The sequence below is a fragment of the Chrysochloris asiatica genome, unplaced genomic scaffold (genome assembly GCF_000296735.1).
Source record: "Chrysochloris asiatica unplaced genomic scaffold, ChrAsi1.0 scaffold00071, whole genome shotgun sequence".
Lineage (NCBI taxonomy): Eukaryota > Metazoa > Chordata > Mammalia > Afrosoricida > Chrysochloridae > Chrysochloris > Chrysochloris asiatica.
The window spans coordinates 5,428,170-5,450,967 of NW_006408589.1; the positions used below are offsets into that span (position 1 = coordinate 5,428,170).

The window sequence follows — 22,798 nt, forward strand, 5'->3', positions numbered from 1 at the left end:
GAGCAGCTGGTAGTTTCGAACCGCTGACCTTAAGGTTCGCAGCCCGATTCGTAACCACTACGCTACCAGAGCTCCACGGGTACATGATTAAAATGCCCAAGTATGGCCTCAGCATCAAGGGTCAGTAGTGGTTCACAATCTGGTCACTTGGATTTATAGAACAGAGACTGTATTTCTTTGCTGAAATTTCTTGAGAGACTTCTGTGTATTAGGTCTTGTGTTGCATACCTTTTATCCATCATTTCAGGTAACCCTGTAACAATCCCAATTTATGGATGAAAACTGAGAGAAAGATTATTCCAGTCACCTGGCCAAGGCTACGCAGCTGGCAAGTGAAGATCTAGGCCTAGAACTAAGGTCTGTGTGACTCCCAACCCCCTCCTAACCATTCAGAAGCTCTGCTGACTGCCAACTTCTGTGGGTAAGAGGGGGCACACAGTCCAGATGCTATGGTGGGCAGGGGCAGAAGGGGAAGGATAAGGAGGCCAGGCATGGGTTTTCCCTGTACATGCAAGACTAAAAAAATCAGAAACAGTCCAAACTTTCATCATCAGAACAGATGTATAGATGTTACTTCCACATACAGTTGCTGTAGAATCACTTCTGACTCCATGTGTATCAGCAGAACTGTACTCCAAGGGGTTTTCAATGGCTGATTTCTCTGGAGATCGCCAGGCCTTTTTCTGAAGCACCTCTGGATAGATTAGAACTTCCAACCTCTTTGTTAGCACCCAAGTGTGTCAACCATTTGCACTGTCATGGAATATTGTTCAGCAATAAAAAGGAACCAGCCACACAACTACACAACTACATGGGTGAATCTCAAAAAATATTATGCTGAGCTAAAGAAGCCAGACACAAATGCATACATACTATATGATTCAATTTGTATAAGAACAGGCAAAACTAATATATGGTAAAAAAAAAAAAAATCAGACGAATGTGACTACCTTTTGGGAAGAGGTAGGTTGCCTCAGAAGACGTAGCAAGGAGCTTTTTGGGGTCACTGGCAGGTGTGCAAATCTGTCAAAATACTCCTTATACTTTAGGTCTGTGCACTTCACTGTTAGTAAATGACACATGAAATTGTGTCCAGACTCCCTGAGAAAGCTGTTCTCTCTTTGTTCCTCTAGAAGTAGAGGTTGGGTTGGCTCAGGAACAATTTCTGAGGTCAAGAGAGAATGTCCCAAATAGAAAATATCTGCCAGGGGCGGAGGCAAGTAAGAGTGATATTTAATGATCCAGGGTTTCCCTCTAGGGAGATAAAAAATGGTTTTAGAACTAGATCAAGATGATGAGTGTCAACATTGTCAAAGTACTAAATGCCACTAAATTGTACACTGTAATGGGAAAGTAAAAAAAAAAAATCTTTAAAAAAATTTTAAATTGTGAATTGGGTGATAGTTTACAGAGCAGTTTCTAGTCAACAATCCACATACATTTTGTTTCACATTACTGATTGCAATCCCTATGATCTAACACCACTGATCCTACTTCCTTCTTGTGTTTTCGGTTTCCATTCCTTCTTCTTTCCAAACCCTTCTGAACTTTGTTCTTGGGTAAATGCTGTTTTTCTAATCTCAAAGGGATATTAGAATATTCTAAGATGTGTGTACCTCCGTAGTGTTTTCGTTCCCCTTATAGGCCTGTCCATTGTTGGACTGGAAATTGAGCCAGGGGTGAGTTCATATACAGATCTGGATGTTGACTAAGGGCCATAGTCTAGGAGTATCCTACCAGTCTCTAGCAGACCAGTAAGCTTGGTCTTTATGATTTTGAGTTTTGTTCCACATTTTCTCCTACTCTATCCAGGACCTTCTAATGTGATCCCTTTCAGAACAGTTGGTAGTGGTAGCTAAGCACCATCTAGTACTTCTGGTCTCAGGGTTGTGGGAACTGATGTTCATGTATCCCATTAGTCCACTGGACTATTTCCATGTAACATGGCTAATTTTATGTTATATGAACTCTACTTCAATTCTTTAAAAAGTGAAAAAATAAAATAAGAGAAAGATAAGGCCACAAAATAAGGGAAGAAATTTTTCCCTCTAACAAGTTCTCACCAGCAGAATTTCACCATCTCTGACTGCTTCCCCAGTGTACTATGGGTATCTTACAGGCAGACCTGGGTCTGATCTATCTCACTGCTTGCTGCCTCCACATGAATGTTTGAGATTAAGGCACAGGTTTGCCTGCTGTGTAATGAATGAGTATAAGAGCAAATGAATGAACCTGACCTGAAGGTAGTAGCTCAAAATACCAACAGAGAGGGAAGGAGTCGTCACATAAAGAATCAATACTATCCCCTCTGTACACAGGATAGATAGGGACGGGCAACTTAGACATTGGCTACCTAAAATGAAGGGGCGATAAAGGCACCAAGTGGTGAACTTACAAGTTTTCAAGAGGGAGTTTAGTTTAAGGGGGTGGGGAGATGGGCGGGAGGTAGAGAGAGAGAAAAAAAAAGAGCAAATGAAGGAGTGAGCAAGTAGATAAATACATGTTGGAATGTGTCCATGAATGAGTAAATGAATAAATGAGCAAGCAAACAAATGAACAAAAGAGTTTCAGAAACAGAAAGAATAAGCAAGTGAATGAATGAATGGAAGGATGGATGAATGAGTGAGTGATGTGCAAGTAACTAAGGGAAGGCAAGAGTGAATGTTTTTGGGCAAAAACATGGACTTTGCAACCAACCTGTGTGGGTTCTAATCCTAGCTTTGCATTGCTAGGCAAGGGACTTAACCTCTCCATGCCTCAGTTTTCTCATTTGTAAAATGGGGATGGTGGGTTGTAGTGACAAATAAATGAATTAAAATGTATAAAATGCTTAGAGCAATGCTTGGCAAAGTAAGACCTCTTTAAATGTCTGTGATTACTAAAGAACTGGACTCCTGGTGTGGCGCTGTGGATCAGCACTGTACTGTGAACCGTAAGGTCAGCAGCTCAAACCCACCAGCTGCTCCTCGGAAACCCTATACAGGGTCGCTATAAGTCGGAGCCAACTCGGTGGCACTTAACATTAAAGACGTACACATCCATACACATAAAGAAACTCTGAGTCCTCCAAAGGAAACATCTAGGCCAGCCCCACCCCCCTTCCAGCCCGGACCAGGCCCTACCTAGAAGCTGCACCTCATCAGTGATGCCATAGACGTCGATGAGTGCCCAGAGTGGGCCGCCCACGGCCACACTGCAGTGGAAGAGCACCGGCTCGCAGTCGTTGACGCTGTAGAAGACACGGCCGTGGCGGTCGGCCCAGTAGGCCAGCACGGTGTCACGCAGAGCCAGGCTCTCGGGCAGTGCTTTGGCCCAGTAGCCGGGCCGTGTGACGAGGTCGGGACATGCATACTTTGGGATATCCTGGGCGCTCATGAGGGACGGGTCGTGCGCTGTGAAGCCGAAGCGCAGAGCACCACTCCAACCAGGGCGCACGGCCACCAGGCGCAGTCGCACCTGTTCGTACAGCCGGATGGGTCGCTGCGTGAATGTGACGCCGTTGCAGAAGCTGTTGCGCCGCGTTGCCCGGCGTGAGTGGCCGTCCAGCCGCACGTTCTTGCCCTTGGCCTGTGCATGGAAGCGTGGTGCCTCGCCAAGAACCGGGCGCCGATTGGGACCAGGGCCACAGCATGGCCGAGTGGCCAGGAGGCGTGCTGGTGGACTAGACTCTGCGGGAGAGAGAGACAGGGTGGTTAGGCTCCTCAGACTCTCCAGCCTCCCTTCCTCTTTTAATAATTATTTAATTTTAAATCCTGTTTTAATAAATCTGAGAACTGGAAGCTTATGAAAGTTTCAGACAGGATCAAAGGGAGACCCTCTTTGCCAGCTATTTCCAGTTCGCCCCATGTTGCCACAGGGGTGCCACTATACCCACTTCACAAACCAACCAAGGCTTGGGCAGCTTAAGAGGGGTCAAGATCATGATCTTATCACACCAGCAGAGTAAGTCTCCATCCCCATCAAATCCCTCCAGAACTGGGGAATTCCTCCAGGGGTCCTGGTCCCCGAACTCGGGGCAGTAGGGAACCATCCAAAAGCAGCAAATGAACGAGTGAGCAAGCAAACAGATGAACAAAAGAATGAAAAGGGTTTCAGAAACAGCAATCTTGAGGAGTAGTGGAGGTATGTGGCTACTTTTCTTTGTGCAATTTATGTTCAAAAGCAAGGCAGACAAGGCAACAGAAAGGGTGCCATCTTGGGGTCGCAAAGGCAGTCCAGAATTCCAGCTCTCTGGCAGTTCCTGACTGTGCAACACATAACAGACCCAACCACTTCTCTAGTCTGTTGCCTTGCCTGTAAAATAGGGACGTTACTTAACTCACAGTTGCTAAGAAGTAATGAGGATGAAGTTCCTAGAATAAAACGACACATATCCTTTGTTGTTAGATTCCATCAAGTCGAGTTTCATCTCAGAGTGACCCATGTACAGTCGAACCCTATGTACAGCAAAACAAGACACTGACTGGCCCTGCCCCTTCCTCAAAACTGTTCATATGTTTGAGCCCACTGTTGTAACCCCTGAGTCAACCCATTGAATATATTCCTCTTTTTTGTTGAACCTCTACTTTACCAAGCACAGTGTCCTTCAGCATGTCTAAATTATGTTAGATGAAATCTTACCATCCTTGCTTTTAAGGAACATCCCAGCCATACTTCTTTCAAGAGAGATTTGTTCATTCTTCTGGCAGTCCATAGTATATTTACTATTCTCCACCAGCACCATAATACAAAAGCATTAATTCTTCTTTGGTCTTCCTTATTCATTGTCCAGCTTTTCCGTGCATATGAGGTTACTGAAAATACCAAGGTTTGGGTCAGGTGCACCTTAGTCTTCCAAGTGACATCTTTGCTTTTAGACACTTTAAAGAGGTCTTTTGCCGCAGATTTGCCCAATGCAATACATCCATTGGTTTCCTGACTGCTGCTTCCATGGGTGTTGGCTGCGGATCCAAGCAAAACAAGATGCTTGACAACTTCAATATTTTCTCCATTTATCGTGATGTTGCTTATTGATTCAGTTGTGGGGGGTTTTGTTGTATGTTGAGGTGTAATCCAAACTGAAGAATGTAGTGCTTCAAGTCCTCCCAGTAAGCAAAATATCAAAGGTTGTAAATGAGTCTTCCTCCAATCCTGATGTCATGTTCTTCTTCATATAGTCCAGCTTCTCAGATTATTTGCTCAGCACACAGATTGAATAAATATGGTGAAAGGATACAACCTTGACATACATCTTTCCTGATTTTAAACCACACAAAATCCCCTTGTTCTGTTCAAATGACTGCCTCTTGGTTTATATACAAATTCTTCATGAGCACAATTGAGTGTTCTGGAATTCCCATTCTTTGCAATGTTATCCATAATTTGTTATGATCTACACAGCCTTTTCACAGTCCATAATACATATGTAAATATCTTTCTGGTAATTCTCTGCTTTTTTTCAGCCAACATCCATCTGATATCGACAATGATATCCTTCCTTCCATGTCCGCTAATGAATCCAGCTTGAATTTCCAGCTGCTCCCTGTCAATGTACAGCTATAATAATTTTTTAATAAACTTAAGTAAAATTTTACTTATGTGTGGTCTCAGTAATATTGTTTAATAATTTCTGCCTTCTGTTGGGTCACCTCTCTTTGGAATGGGCACAAATAGGGATCTCTTTCGATTGGTTGGCCATGTCGCTACTTTCCAAATTTCTTGGCATAGATGAGTGAGCGCTTCCAGTGTTGAATCTGTTTGTTAAAACATCTCTACTGATATTCTGTCAGCTACTAGAGCCTTGTTTTCACCAATGCCTTCAGTGCAGCTTAGAATTCTTTCTTCACTACCAAAGGCTCAGCATCACACAAGCCACCACCATAGGACAAACTGACAGACGAGCAGTAGATGCCCTTAATAAGGCCAAACCTACAGCCATTGAGTTGATTCTGACTCAGCAATCCTGTATAGGGTTTCTGAGGTTGTAAATCTTTATGGGAGCAGAAAACTTCATCTTTCTCCTGTGGATTGGCTGGTGACCTTGGACTTAAAAAGTCTAGTGCTTATCCTATAGCACCAGATATCCTTAATGACAACTAGTTGTTGTTGTTGTTGTTATATGCTGTGGAGTCAGTTCCGACTCATAGCGACCCTGTACAGGGTTTCCGAGGCTGTAAATCTTTACGGGAGCAGAAAGCCTCATCTTTCTCCCACGGAACAGCTGGTAGATTCAAACTGTTGACCGTGAGATTCACAGCCCGATTCGTAATAACACTAAGGCTTCAAAGGTGTCCCAAGCCAGGGTGCTATGACTTCCTCTCCTTTTTACCTGCAGCAAATGAAGGGATGCTTTACAAGCAAGGCAGCCTTTTCCAGAAGGTACACCCTTCCCCTTTGAGATTCACTGTTAAGGAAGTTCTGTTCTGAAGGTACTGGAAAATCATGGGATGGCTTCCTTTCAAAGGACCTGACCACTACCCATGAACCCAGCCACTACCCATGAACCCAGGTGTTCAGCTGTTAAGATGGGAGCTTCTTCCTTCCTTCCCTTCTCCTCCCATCCCAGTGGCAGTAACCTGTAGACTCTGGCAGCCTGGGGGCATCAGGGTGATTACTGCACATGCATCTGCCCCTCCTCAACAAGAGCAGCTCAGTACATTTTCATGGCAAATTCTCACAGAGCACAGACAACCACAGGCGTACAATGGTCTGCAGTCTCCAGAGAAGAATGATGACCCAGGGCAATGAACGTCACTGCAGAGATCACTCCTCTTGTGCCCAGACACAAGGTACACTGTGCATTGGGCACATTGGAGGGTTATGGGAGTGAGGAAAGTGAAAAGAGAGAGCAACAAAGATCAGGCAGACAGCCCATCGCTCCCCTCCCCAGACTCAAGGGGAAGGGATTCCAGTCACTGAGGAAGGAAATGGTACAAGGAAGCATGAGGCCTCTCTGCTAACTAAAGCCACTGATGCACAGAACACAAAATACAAGGACTAAAAAGCTGGAGCCCCACATTAGAAAAAAGGAATGTAAGAGATTTTTAGTCATTCAGTCATTCAACAAATATTTATTGAGCACCACTATGTGCCAGGCACCAAGCTAAGAGCTGGGCAGACAGCAGTCCGTCAGCCAGACAGAAGGTCCCCACTCTGATGGCAGTGACATTCCTGCAGAAGTTTGCCATCAACCAATGAAACATGATCTTTATTGGTTACAGAACAAAGTGTGGCCAGGGATGGTGTTATGTATTGCATTGTGTCTGCCCCCAATTTGTGTTGTAAATCCTAACCCCTGTGTTGTTGTTAAGTGCTGTAGAGTTGGTTCTGATTCATAGCGACCCTGTATAGGGTTTCCCAGGAGTGGCTGGTGGATTTGAACCGCTGACCTCACAGTTAGCAGTTCAGTGCTCATTCTATTAGCACCACATCAGGACTCCCCTAATTCTTATATCTGTATGGTTATTATATTATTTGGGAATGTTATGTTAATGTGGCAGTTAAGTGCTGTTTGTCCATTCGGACTCAAGTGCCCTCTATAGTGTTTCTGAAGTGTGACTTTATTTGAACAATCAACCCTGTGGTTAGCAGTCCAGTGCTTATCCTACAGTGCACATCAGGACTCTGTTTGTTAATGAGACAATATTAAAATAAGGTGTGTCTTAAGTCAATCTCTTCTGAAATATAAAAGAGATTAAACAAGCAAACAAGAAGCGGAAATGGAGGAAGACAGATACCTTGCTCCATGAAGATCAAGGAGGAGCCACAGAACAAGGATATTCCCCAGAGTTAACAGACAGAAAGAGAAGGCCTTCCCCTAGAGCTGGGACTCTGAATTTAGACTTCTAGTCTCTTCAACTGTCAGAAAATCAATTTCTGTTTGTTAAAGCCACCCACTTGTGATATTTCTGTTATAGCAGCACTAGTTAATTGAGACAGATGTGGACAGAGAGATGCTATCTTAAGACAGGGCCTTCAGGGAGGGCCTCTTTAAGGAGTTACTTTCCTGGCGAGACCTGAAGAAGGTGAGAAGTGAACCATGAAGGTATCTGGGGGGGGAGAACATTCCAGGAAGGGACAACAGCCTGCACAAAGGCCCTGGGGTGGGGATGTGCCTGGCATGGCTGAGAAGAAAGCCTGCAGAGCCAGAATGGTATGAGCAAGTAGGCAAGTGGAGGGGCAGCCAAAACCCGTCTTCCGTAGGCCAAGTGGCGGCGGTGGTGGTGTGCTTTGGAATTGCTTCCAACTCATAGTGACCCCGCATAGGGTTTCCGAAGCGGTAAATCTTTACAGGAACAGAAAGCCTCATCTTCCTTCTGCAGAACGGCTGGTAGTTTTGAACTGCTGACCTTGAGGTTAGCAGCCCAACTCGTAACCACTATGCTACCAGAGCTCCTTCCATAGGCCTGGAGCCATCATGAAACATAGGGCTCCTATGTTTTTCTGCAGTTCCTATAATATGGGCGCCTGCTGCTTCTTTCTGCCCAGCAACTGTCCTCCTCCTTCTCCCCGGGTGGTGGGCTTACCTCATTCCAACTCTAGATATTGGGGTGTGTCCAATTCAAGCATTGTAGACTTGTCAGCTTGGGGAGCTATCTTTTGCTTATAAGTGAGGTTGAGGTGGATTTCTGATACTTGCAACCACCAATATGTCATTTGTGGGTTGCATAGGTCATTCACAATAAAAGAAATAGATTTCAGAGAGGTTGAGTGACTTGCCCAAAGTCACACAGCTAGTTTAAGGGCAGAGTTAGAGTTTGTTTGTTTGTTTAAAATCATACTCTCTTTGTCTTTAGGAGCCAACACAAGATGACAAAAGGGTCTGGGCCCTTAACCCTAGGTGTAGGAGAGGTGGGGAAGAGTCTGCCCACTGCTTCCTTTCATCACTGGGCAGGTCTACTGGATGCTAGACTGGTAGTGGAAGGTAGCAGGCAAAAGGTTCACTCCACTTACTTATTCATTCATTCACCCACCCTCTCTGCAGAGCTACACAGGGCTCCCACACCCTCATGGGACTCAAGTGTCCTGAGTTGAGAAGACAGGTGAACAGACAATGATAGTCAACGACAACCAGAAACACCCAACCAGTTGCCATGGAGTTGATTTCTTCCACTCATGGCAACCCCATGTGTGTCAGAGTAGGACTGGGTCCCATGGGGTTTTGAAGGCTATGACCTTTCTTTTGAGGTATCTCTAGATTAGTAGTTGACAGTTTAACCACTTGGACTACCCGGGGGGGCGGGGGGGGGGTTCCTTGACAATAACAACAGAGTGTGGTCGAGACCACCTTATGGGTCAACACCAGTGACGAAGGCAGGGGGAATGCCAGGTCTTGAGGAGTGGAGTGGGGACGTTTTAAGCTGTAAGAACACAGGCGCAGAGGCAGGAAGGAACAGGCATTTGTGGAGAGAGTTAGTAATATGGTGGGGATCTCTGAGTTTAGGCAGCAGGAGAGAGGGTACCACTGACATCACAGGCACCAGAGGGAAAGGCACAATGTTGGGAGATGGTTTACAGCAGGGTTAGGCACACACGCATACACACACCATCTCCCACCCACCCCCTTTTCCCCCACTATAGGGAGAAGCCTCCCAGAAACCAGGCTCCACAACCACAAGGAAAAGAGGAGTTGCTGACTGGAGAGCTATTTGGGAAGAACAAAATCAAATGAGTGAAGGAAATAATTCCCGGGTGTGAACCATCAAAACCATGAGACTCCTCAGCTTTGTACAAGTCATTCAACTTCCGGCCTGTAGACTCCCAGCAGTCAACAGGCTCAACACTCCGCCCTCCCACCCCCATCCTCTGCGCCCATGAATTCTTCAGGAAACATTAACTATGACCACAGATCAAAAGCCCTTCTGAGAACCCGAGACCTCTGGCCAAACTTATTTAACGTTTTGTTTCCCCTTGCAATCATTGTTGGTTCCCCCAGCACCCCAATCTTATCTCCCAATCAGAGTTTCTTTCCAAAGCAATTTGGGAATCCTAAACAGATGTTCTTTAAAGCACAGCTTGTCAATTTCAATGAAAGCTGGGTGTTGAGAAGTGCTGCCTTGTTACTATATGGGGAAGTTTCCTGCAAAACCAAACTATATGTTAGGATAACATGCAGCCAAGTAACTGGCGGGGTTTACATATTTGTTTAATCTTGATTATATGATCTGACTTCCTTCAGGGAATGAGGGATAAACACTCTATTTTTTTCCCCTCTGATGCCAGCGCTCTGAAGTGAGATTAAGAAAACCGGAGTGAAAAAGTGTCTAAGAGGATCTGTTATTTACACAAATTGAAGGTGCTTAACATAAGAGAACAATAAGCAATCCCCAAATTGTACACAAACATCTGCTTTTAGAGAAAGTGCCTCCTTCAAGAAATAGAAATGCAGACATGGATCCAAGGGGCCCTGCAGAACATTCTGGTTCTGAGACATCAGGCAAAAACCTGGATGTTAGGATTTAAATTACCACCATAAACACTACCGCCACATTACAGAAAAGTTTGGCAAAGAGGAGAAAAATGACTCCCCATCTCCCATGCTCACACCCCAACTTGTAGTTTTCATTGTCTCTGCCCAGCCCTTCTCCATGTGGTTCCACTTTGTGCCCTGTGCTGAGTGGTTTTGATATGTGATCACAGCTAATCCTTAAAACAAATCTCTACCCACAGGGCTACTGTCTCCATTTTCCAGCAAAGACACAGCCCACAGCTACAAGCATTGAGATACAAACCCTGCTCTCTCTGACCCCAAATGAATGCTCTTCTTCCCAGCTATGACTTTCTTCCTTAAGAAGGTACTTCTTCTAACTGTTTGGCAATCCAAGCGCACATTAATTGCTCAACCTGCCTTTTCTTTTCTAACTCAATGTTACATACAAAGCATTTCCCACATGGTTCCTGAGCTTATTTTATGCTTACATTTTGTACCAAAGGATCAAACAAAAGGCACTGCTCTCAAGTCAATTTCAATTCATCATGACCCTGCATAGGCTTTCTAAGGCTGTCAAATCTTTACGGGAGCAGAAAGTCTAATTTTTCTCCCACAAAGTAACTGGTAATTAGCAATCTAGTGCTTATCCTGCAGCATTATCCTACCCCAGCATATTCCAACCCAAATGTCCCTCATCTTTCCCCTTCCAGTGAGCACTTCAGTTATTTCCCCAAATGGTCAAGTCAACCTCGCGTCTGTCAGTCTGTCATACTGTGGTGGCTTGTATGTTGCTGTGATGCGGGAAGCTATGCCACTGGTATTTCAGATACCAGCAGGGTCACCCATGGAGGCTGGGTTTCAGTGGTGCTTCTGGACTAAGACAGACTAGGAGGAAACGCTTGGCAAACTACTTTAGAAAATTAGCCAATGAAAATCTGATGTATCAAAATGGAATGTTGTCTTACTCACTTTTTTTTTTTGCCATATCATCAGGAGGGATCAACCGTTGGAGGAAAATATCATGTTTGGTGAAGTAGAGGGCCAGTGAGGGTGAAGGAGACCCTCGGTGAGACAGATTGAACAATAACCACAAGGATGGACTCCGACATGCTGGTGATCATAAGGATGTAGGATCAGGCAAAGCTTTATTCTGCTCTGTTACAGTTGATGTGACAGCAGCTCTCTCTCTCTGATGCAGATGTTCCCTGGCCACTGGTACCAGGGTCAGATTCAGACACTGTCAGTGGTGATCAAGCCTTCTACCCATTCCAAGGACCAAGCCCTATACCCCTTTCTTCCCTGAGAGGGAGAGGTCTTGCTGGCTTTGTGGGGATACTGGCTACAGCCTTCTACCCTCTTTGGTCAGAAATTGGAGGTAGGGTCTGTAATGACAAGTAAGGGGTTCCTGTGAAACAAGACACTTCTGCCATCAACCGTTTCTATGCTCAAGGGGAAGAACGGGAAGTCCTTTCCCAGCTCTTAGGGTTAACCGGAGGCTGCCCTACCAGAAACAGAGAAGAGGGTCCACTCTGCTTAGCATTTACTCAAGGGAATCATGACAGCATCAAACTGTGGGCAGACTTTTGGGTTGGGAGATAAGTGGCTGTGGATGGATAGTGAATAAGGAGCTCCATTTTGGCTACAACGGTCCTTCTAGAAGACAGGTCACCACGAGAATGCTTCTTAGGTAGCTCTGAGGGTCATTTGCATCAGTTTTTAGAACTCATCTCAGAGATGGGCTCTGGGTTCCAGCCTGTGCTTATCTGAGGGTCCTTGGCAAGTCACGTCACCAAAGCTTCAGTTTCTTCACCTATAAATGGTGGATACTCTCAGATCCCATATCTCTGCTGAGTTCTGGCACACAACAGATGCTCAACAAATGTTCATTCCCTTCCCCATCTAGTTGCTGTCGAGTCAATTCTGACTCATGCAGAACCCCACCTGTGTCCACATGGAACTGGACACAGAGGCTGTGATCTGTTGGAGGTGGATTACCAGGCCTTTATTCTGAAGTCTCTGTGGGTGGACTTGAACTCCAACTTTTGGTTCCCAGCTGAGCATGTCAACATTTGCACCATCCAGGAACTTGTCCTTCCTCATAGGGAACATCAAGTCCAACCACTGGGTAAGCCTTTCACATCTGTCTGTCTCCACATCCAGCCCCATTCCCCCACCTTTTTAAAATCTTAATTTGCAAGGTGGTTGAAAACAGCACAAATTTGGCGTCAGACAGACCTGGACTGAAATTCTGGTTTTGTCATTGGTTAGCTGTGTGATCTTGAGGTATACACTTAACATCTCTGGGCTTCCCTGACTCAAACTAAAAAACTAGCAGAAGTTCTTACCATTCTGCAAGATGACGATTCAAAAGGCAAAGTCACCAGACACACAGGGTCCGCACATAGTCGGTACTTATCAAACCCTTGATCTCTTTCTCTACCTTATTTATTTGCTTTAGTTTAGCAGTTGCTGTCCAGTTGACTCTGACGCAGGATGGTCCCGTGTGTCAGAATAGAACTGTGCTCCATAGGGTTTTAATGACAATTTTTAGAAGTACATCACCAGGCCTTTCTTCTGTGATCCCTCTGGGGGAACTCAAACCCCCAATGTTTCCATTAGCAGCAAGAGTACTAAACATCTGCAACAGCCGGGATCTCAGTTCCTTTGATTAGAGGGTTTGTTCCTGGGTCACAGACACCTATCTATCTGTTGCTGTTTTTGTTGTTATGTGCCGCGGAGTCGGTTCCAACTCACAGCGACCCTGTACAGGGTTTCTAAGGCTGTAAATCTTTATGGGAGCAGAAATCCTCATCTTTCTCCGACAGAACAGCCGGTAGTTTCGAACTGCTGACCTTGCGGTTCGCCGCCCAATTCGTAACCACTACACTACCAGAGCTCCTTCTACCTACCTGTGGCGGATAGGAAATGTATTCCAACATGTTTCTCCCATGTGACCTTGGCGAGGATCAGCCTCTCTAAAGCTCTGGGATAGCTTCCCCATGGTGTCAAGGATACAGACCTATTTTTAAGCCATCACAGCAGTATCCCAAATGTGCACTGTGACATCCCCTGAGTGACCCTCACTCATCTCCTCTGCCCAGCCTTTCCTTTCATCTAAAAAGAGCCTGAGGAAATGGCATTGACTGCCAGGAGGATGGCAGGAAGCATCTGCCACAGCTTCTCTGGTTGCTTCTAGCACGTTGGCAGTCAGTATATGGCATTCTTGCTGAAATTTTCAGCAGATTCTTTGTCACCAGGAAAGGGAATTGCTAACCGAGAGAACTGTCTAGTCTACTCCGGCTTTCAGCAAGAGGATTTATCTAGATTTACTGAGCCCCTAGCACATGCCAGATACACATCTTCACTTAGGAGATTTAATAATTGAACTAACTTGCAAGGGAATCCCGGTGTGGTGCTGTACGATAAGCCCTGAACTGCTAACTTGCAAGGTCAGTGGTTCAAACCCACCAGCTGCTCCTTGGAAGCCCTATACAGAGTCACTGATTTGGAACCAACTCCATGGCACTTAACAATAACAATCTGCAAAGGTTGTTAATATGTCCAAAGTATGAGAGATGAAGTCTGGCCACCTTGGCTTAGAAGGAGCATTCTGACTGTACTTTTTCCAATACAGACTCATTTGTTTTTCTGGAAGTCCATGATACCTTTAATATTATTTTCTTATTAACTGTACAATTTTTACATACATATGAAGCTATTAAAAAATACCATGGCTTGGGTCAGGCCCACTTTAGCCCTCAAACCAACATCTTTGCTCTTGAACACTTTAAAGAGATCTTGTGTAGCAGATTTGCCTAACATTCTAATACATAATTTGATTTATTGATTGCTGCTTCTGTGAGTGTTGATGGTAGATCCAAGCAAAACAGTCTTTGACAACTTCAATCTTTTCTCCATTTATCTTCATGCTATTTACTGGTCCAGTGGTGAGGATTTTTTTTTTTTACATTGAGGTGCAACCCATACCGAAGGCTGTGGTCTTTGATCTTCATCAGTAAGTATTTTAACTCCTCTTCATTTTCAGTAAGCGAGGTTGTATCATCTGCATATAGTAGGTTGCTTATGAGTCTTCCTCCAATCATGAGGCCACAATCTTCTTCATATAATTCAGCTTTTTGGATTATTTGCTCAGCATACAGACTGAATAAGTATGGTGAAAGAATACAACTCTGGTGTACACCTTTCCTGATTTTTAAACCATTCAGTGTCCCCTTGTTCTGTTTGACTAACTGCCTCTTTGTCTATATAAAAGTTCCTCATGAGCACAAGTTTTCCAGTATACTCATTCTCTGCAATGTTGTCCATAGTTTATCATGATCTACATGGTAGAAAGCCTTTGCAAAGTCAATAAAGCACAGGCAAACATCTTTATGATAGTCATTGCTTTCAGCCAAGATCCATCTGACATTAGCAATGACATCCCTCATTCCACATCCTCTTCTGAAGCTGGCTTGAACAGCTGACAGTTCCTGTCAATATACTGTTGCAGCCATTTTTGAATTATCTTTAAACAAAATTTTACTTGCATTTGATATTAATGATATTGTCCGATGATTTCTGCATTCCACTGAGTCACCTCTCTTTAGAATGGGCACAAATATGGATCTCTTCCAGTCAGTTCGCCAAATTTCTTAGCATAGATGAATGAGTGTCTCCAGTGCTGCCTCAGTTTTTTGAAAGATTTCTATTTGTGATCCATCAATTCTCAGAACTTGTTATCAACCAATGCCTTCAGTGCAACTTGGGCTTCTCCTTTCAGTACCATTGGCTCTTAGTCATATGCTACCTATTGAAATGGTTGAGCATCAATTATTTCCTTTGATTCCTTCCATCTTCTTTTGATGCTTTCTGCATCATTCAATATTTTCCCCATAGAATCCTTCAGGATTACAAGTCAAGAGTTGAATTTTTCCCTCAGGTCTTTCAGCTTGAGAAATACTGAGCATGTTCTTCTATTCTGGTTTTCTAATTCCAGGTCTTTGCACATTTCATTATCATATTTGATTTGTTTTCTCAAGATGACCTTTGAAATTTTCTGTTCAGCTCTTTTATCTTCTCACTTCTTCCAGTTGCTTTAGCATCTCTATGTTGGAGTGCAAGTTTCAGAGTTTCTTCTGACATCCCTTTTGTTCTTTTACTTCTTTTTTGTCTTCTTCATGACCTTTTGCTTTCTTCCTGTTGAATGTTCTTGATGTCACCCCAGAAATTTTGTGGTTTTGGGTCATTAGTGTCCAATGTATCAAATCTGTTCTTGACATGATTTTAAAATTCCTTGGGATATGTTCAAAGTCATAGTTTGGCTCTGTTGGACTTGTTTGAATTTTCTTCAGCATCAGTCTGAACTTGCATATGTGCAATTGATGGTCTGTTTACCAGTCTGCCCCTGACCTTGTTTTGACTGGTGATATGGAGCTTTTACATCATCTCTTCCCACAGTGAATAAGGAAGACCACAGAATTGATGCTTTTGAGTTATGGTGTTGGAGGAGAATATTGAAAGTGCCATGGGCTGCCAAAAAAAAACAAAACAAACCAACAGATCTGTGTTGGAAGAAGTGCGGCCAGAGTTGCTCCTTGGAGGCCAGGATGGTCAAACATCATCTCTCATACTTCAGACATATTGTCAGGAGGGACTCTCTGAAGAAGGATATCATGTTTGGTAAGGTGGAAGGTCAGAGAAAAAGAGGAAGACCTCCAGCGAGATGGATTGGTAAAGTGGCAGCATCAATGGGCTCAATCAAGCATGGCAACAATAGTGAGGTTGGCCCAGGATCGGGCAGTGTTTCGTTCTTCTGTGCATAGGGTTGCTATGAGTTGGTACCGACTCGATGGCACCTAACAACAACAACAATTTCCCACAGATGTACTCAGTTTGATTTCTGTGTATTCCATATGGTAAGATCATCTTTTATGCTGTTTAAAAAAGGTATTTGCAATGAAGAAGTTATTGGTCTTGCAAAATTCTATCATGAAGTCTCTAGCATCTTTCTATCACTAAGGCCATATTTTCCAACTAGTTATCCTTCCTCTTTGTTTCCCACCTTTGCATTCCAATCACCAGTAATTATCAATACATCTTGATTGCATGTTTGATTCATTTCATACTAAAGAAATTGATAGAATTCTTTAATTTCATCATCCCTGGCTTTAGTGGCCAGTATGTAAATCTGAATAATAGTTACATTAACTGGTCTTCCTTGTAGGTGTATGGATATTACCGTATCACAGACTGCATTATATTTCAAGACAGATCTTGGAGTGTTCTTTTTGATGACAAATGCAACACTATTTCTCTTCAATCTGTCACTCCCAAGTAAACGATATGATACTCAGATTCAAAATGGCCAATACCAGTCCATTTAAGCTTACTAATGCCTAGGATATCAATCTTTATGCGATCCATTTCATTTTTGACAACTTCCAATTTTCTTAAATTCATACTTCATATATTCCATGTTCTGATAATTAATGGATGTGTGCAGATGTTTCTAAGCATTTTGAGTTTTCCCCATCAGCAAATGAAGGTCGCAAAATCTTTACTCCATTTGCGTCATCATGGTCAGCTGTGTTTTGAGGAGGCAGCTCTCCCCAGTTGTATTTTGAGTGCCTTCCAACCTGAGGGACTCATCTTCTGGCATTATATCTGACAACATTCTGGTGTTATCTGACAATGTTCCACTGCTATTCATAGGTTTTCAATGGCTAAACATTTAGAAGCAGTCCACCTCTCCTTCTTCCAAGTCCATCTTAGTCTGCAAGTTCAGCTGAAACTTGTCTACTATGGGTGACCCTGCCGGTAATCAAAATACCAATGGTATAGCTTCCAGCAACACACGAGCCATCGCAGTGCGACAAACTGACAGACAAGTGGTGGGACTTTTCTTCCTAGTCTGTCTTAGTCTGGAAACTTTGTTGAAACTTGTCTACCATGGATGACCCTAATGGCATTTGAACTACTAGTGGCTTAGCTTCCAACATCACATCAATAGGCAAGCCACCACAGTATGACAATCTGACAGACAGGCGATAGTCCCCAACAGTATACTCACTCCCACAGACCCAATTTTACATACTATTTCAGGACCCAGATAACACCCATTCTCCGACTGTGGACCTCAAGTGAAACATGTCTAGTTCAAACAATATTTGCTCAAGTTCAAATTTAAATTACTGTTGTGGACAGTGGATAGCAGCATGGTATGTGTGTGGTGGGGTGTTTTTAGAGAGAGAAAGGCAGGGCTGATATTTGGCAAGGCTTTAAGTCACTCAAAAGGGGCCACGGTATCAGTCTCCTTTGGCAGCAAGAGTCCCTTTTCCATTGGTGGGTTTAAAAGTGACCTAGAAAAAATAACCAACCACCCCTCACTTCCTCCAAATGGGGCAGTGACATGCACCAGAAGACAGATGTTGGTTTAACAGGACTTTGTTCTTGGTTTCAGATGCCTGGTTAGCCAGCACCCTGGATGGAAAAGGGCCAGCCAACGTTGGAAACCGCCACACTGCTCCCCTGCCCTTGGCTTTGCAAACAAAACCCTGTCACCCTGGTGTAGCTGGGAAGGCCTGATGCTCCTGTCAACAGCTGTGAGGTGGCTGAGGCAGGCAAGATGAAGGGAGGGAAGCTGCAGGACACAAGATGCTGCTGGAGAGAAGAAAATCCACTCCTTCCAGTCCTAAGTGGCAGCACTCTGCTCAAGTGGGCTCTGATGCACCGAGTTCTCAGGGGGTGAGGTCATCCCAACACCCCCTCCAAGTGTGCTTGGCTGGCTGGAGCCGGGATTCCCAAGAAAGCTCAAATCCTTTGCCAGCCCCCAGCCTGAAGGTCTCTCCCTGATAAAGGGACACAGGAGACTCTAACTTCAGAGGCACTGGCTCCGAGGGTTAGGGGGTGGGGGAGTGTACCCTCATTCCTTCTTGAGTACATCACTTCCTCTAGCATTTGACATTTCATGGAGCTTCGGAGACATGCCAGGGTCGGTAGTGGGGCAGGGGCCTGGGTGGGGACAGATACATAAGGCTTCCAGGACTGTATGGGTGGTTGTTCACAGAGAACTGGTGTGGTGGGAACCACTGAGGAGGAGCAATGTGAGCATGGTGAAGGATGGGGACATGTGTTTTGGGCAGAGATCATGGTCATGAGATCAGAAAGAGCAAGGGTGGGAGGGGAGGTGAACAGGAATGAGGGCTGCACCCAAAGGTCTTGACGGTCCCATTGAGGAGGCTAAGGCTGAAGAAGGGGCCTTCAAAGGGGCTAGAGCAGGAAGGGACCCCACAGATTCTCCTTTCTGAGGAAGAAGAGTCAGATCCTCCTTGGGTCTTTCCATAGAATCTGTCCCTGCCCATAGACCTGATCTGTCAAAATAACCTAGCACAGTTGCTCTTGTTGGTTAGCTACTGTGGCATCAGCCCTGACTCATGGCAACACCACGCACAATAAAACGAAATGTTACTTAGTCCTGAGTCAGCCCCATGATTGGATGGATGTGTTTCAGGACCACTGTGATGCAGAGGTTTTTCACTGCGAATTTTTGGAAGTAAGTCACCAGACCTTTTTTCCTAGCCCATCTTAGTCTGGAAGCTCTGCTGAAATTTGTTCAGCATCAGAGCAATCCACAAGCCTTCAATGGCAGTGAGTGGTGGCTGTACATGGGGGCATTGGCTGGGAATCAAACCAGGTCTTCCGCATGGAAGGTACACATTTTATTACTGACAACAGTCCAGGTTTCAAGTGTCACTTCCAACGGTCACCACAGTCCTGCACAGGAGTACCTGCTTTTCCAGGCAGCCCTGGGCAGCTGCCCACTGATAAGCTGGTGGTGCCCACTATTTCCTTTTTCTTTGTCCTAGTCTCTGGGTGCCCAGAAGCTACTTGCTGACCTCAACCTTGAGTTAGAGCTTGCAGGGCCTCTGTTTGATTTTTGGAACAGTCGACTGCTTGGTCCTGCTTCTCAGGGTCCACAGAAGCACTAGCCCCACTCCTAGAACTGAGGAGACATTCTTCACCAGTCCAAGAGCTGGGCAAAATGGTTGTTGGTTTTCCCCAGGAGCAGGGCCCCACCAAGGGCATGCCAGGGGTCAGCCATCCACTCATCTCCACACCCTGCCAGTAACTCACAGGTGAGGAAACTGAGGCCCAGAAGGAGAAGGGAGCCCCACTTGTGAGGCTGTATCTATTTTCCAGTGGGGCCCTGCCTGACCTCAAGGAAGGCAGTATTCTTTCTGTTTCTGCCTCGCTCCTTCCCACAGACTCTCATTTACCCCCAACCTGCAAGAAAAAGCTAAACTGAGCACAAGTTGCTAAAGACACCTTCTGACAAAGAGGATGAGTGCTGGCCCAGCCTGATCTCTGGAAAGAAGCATTGGATGAGGGCGGGGGTGGAGGGGGGGAGCGGTGAAGGGGCATATCACCAATCAGCTTGTTTTGAGCTGTTCAAAGGCCACAGTTTGGCGGAAGTTGGGATGAACAAAGCATCTAAAAAAGGAAAGCGGGTGACTGATTGTGGTGGGGGGAGCCCCACTGCCAAGTGTCCCTGAGGTCTGAAAATAATGGGGGGCGGGGCACCATGAGGCGGGGCAGACCTCCCACAGGGCGCTACAAAGAGCTTGGCCCTCCACCCACCAGAGACTGTGGGATCCCTCCCAAAAGCACTGGAGGGCTGACTGTTACCAGACCCTCTGCCAGTGAGGAAAGGAGGCTCAGAGAAGTTGGGAGAGCTGCCCAGGGCCACACAGCCAGGAAGAAGTGTAGTTGATGTTGGAATACTAACTACACCAGCCTGGTTCTAAGGTGGCTCCTACCAGCAAAGTGTATTAGTTGTCTGTACAGGGTCCTCAACTAATGCCCTTCCCTGTATTGTAAGGCTCTGAGCCCCTGCTCCTGCCCCCACCCCACGATGCGTCCTCCACTTTGACTTTCTGCCCCTCACCTTCTTTCTAACCAGTGCCTAGAGGACCTCTTGAATGTAGGAGAGTGTGGATAAAGGATGCCGCAGGAAGCCTGTGCTAACTTTTGCCTCATCTACAGGGAAAAGGGTAAGTGTTTGGAAACGTAAACTGGAGCCTTGATAAGTTGGAAACGTAAACTGGAGGGAATATTGATAAAATCTCCACCCCACACCCCCCAAGCGCTGACCATTTGTTATGTGCTGAGTGTTGCTGGCTTGCTGGACCTCTCTACAGCCCAAAGAGCACATTAGGGCCAGAGAGGAGTAGGGGCAGCCCAAGGTCACAGTGCAGGTAAGTAAGTGGCAAGGTTAGGAATTAAGCTTATGCAAACTCTTGACCACTATGTGCAATTACTTCTCTAGGTATTTAGTAGCTGCTAGAAATGATCTATAAAAGGGGTTTAGGGAATCATGGTGTGGTGCTGTAGGATAATGCACTAGACTACAAGGTTGGTTTGAACGGAAAGGTTGGTGATTCAAACCCACCAGCTGCTCCTTGGAAATCCTATATAGGGTCGTTATGAGTCAGAACTGACTCAACAGCATTTAACAACAACTACAAAGATGAGGAAATGAAGGCTCAGAGAGTGAAAGTGGCTTGCCAGGGTCACACAGGTTAAACAGGCTGGAACTGAGGCCTCAGGACTATCACTCACATAAGTGCTTTTTCCATCACCTCTCTAGGGATTCTGCTCCCTTGAAGATTCAAAGCTTTGGAAACCCTATACAAGGGCACTTAACAACTCTGGGGATTCCAGCCAAAGGCCCTATCTGTAATCACTGAATGATCCTGGATGAGGTCCTCAGTGTTCTGATCTGCCTAATGAGTAAGGGACACTCTGATTCCCAGCATCCTCTGGTCCTGGGGAACAACTCCACAGCTGCTGCATAGCTCTACAGTATGCCTTGTTGTTGTTGTTGTTATGTGTCATCGAGTCGATTCCAACCCATAGCGACCCTGTATAGGGTTTCCGAGGAGAAGCTGGTGAGCTTGAACTGCCAACCTTGCAGTTCAAATGGCTTTACAGTCTGGTGCATTAACTCACAGCGCCACACCAGGACTCCCTAGAGACCTGGAAATTCCCTTCTGCCATCTCCTGTCCTTTAGTGGCCTTGTCTGAGAAGTGAGGAGCCGTTTTTTTAGAGTGGAAAGTTACCAGGCTGATCCAGTCCTGGGACAATGGGTTTGTATGTACCCACCCATCTCATAAATCTCGGGGTAAAGGTAAGAAAACGTGTGCCTGGGGGATATAAATGTGATATAAACAATGTGTAATGTTGAAGATGCAGATAAAGTACATCTTTTAATAGCTGTGGACGTTCTGCCAAGTGCCAATATACCCCAGACACCCCCACTCCACCCCTGATTCGCCTGTTCTCTGAAGAATGAGGCTGCCATGGCCTCCCTTTTCCAAATGGCTTACTCATTAAAGAACTTTCCCCGTGTGAGTAAAGAGGCAGCTCTGAGCTTCTCGGAGTTTCAGTAACAAGAACTAGGAAAGGAAAAGAGGGATGAGGATGAGTTGGAGCCAGCACCTAAGGATGATTGTCCTAATGCCGACTCAGGAACACCTGGAGTTGAGTCTGAAGGGTGCTGAGGCCTGGGAGTTGAGACAGGCCTGGGCTGCAGGCTGGGCTTAGTCTCAGTTTTCTTACCTATAAAATGGGGCTAAACAGCCCAGCAAGCAGAATTGGGCGGTTAGGATGGTATAAGGGAAAGCCTGAGAGGGGGCCTTGCAGTAGTGTACCAGGAGCACTGGCTGGCACACCCATCAAACCCACCTTAAAAGACAACACATCCAGGCTCCATCAGACATGCCAACTGACTATTAACAGTCATGCCGAGTCCCAACTGGGCTTAAACACCAGCTCCACTCCCATGATGGGGAGTTCCCTCTCTCTCTGCTCTACTTCCAGACAGCTTCTACCTTTAGAAAGTTCTTCCTTTGACTGTGCTGAAATCTATCTCTGTGTAATATCCTCACACTGTCATATTTGAGTTTGGGCCAGAGTCCCCGATTCCCTGCTCAGCTCCCCCAGCCTCAGGCATTGGCCCTGTAGCAATCTGCAGGTTCCAGGGGCCCTCAGGATATGTTTTTCAGGGTGCTTTGTACCCCGGAGATGACATGGCTTTCATACCAGCAAAGATTCCTCTACACTGTGCTGAAAGTTCTAGAAATTAGTTGCCCCCTAACCTGCCTTAGCTGAGGGCTGGGGGTGGAGACCTACACACAAGATCTTGGGGGAAGATGTCAGTTGGGCTCCCCACACCAGAACACAGATTGGTTAGCACCCCACTTTGTCATGCCAACAGATGGAATATGAGACAAAAGACCAATGAACTAGGTGAGCAACTGAAAAAAAAAAAAAACAACACAAAAAAAAACTGCCAGGATTTCCAAATGGTTACAGATTTCTGCTGTATATAC

General features: G+C 45.4%; 1 protein-coding gene across 1 annotated transcript in view; it reads right to left on the reverse strand.

Annotated features, from left to right (window-relative positions):
- Positions 1–22,798, reverse strand: part of NEURL1B (neuralized E3 ubiquitin protein ligase 1B) — a 47,904-nt gene that overhangs the window by 15,758 nt on the left and 9,348 nt on the right. Inside the window, exon 2 of the mRNA XM_006864809.1 lies at positions 3,123–3,668. Within this exon, the coding sequence (XP_006864871.1) occupies positions 3,123–3,668 (546 nt within the window). The remainder of the gene's footprint in view (positions 1–3,122; positions 3,669–22,798) is intronic.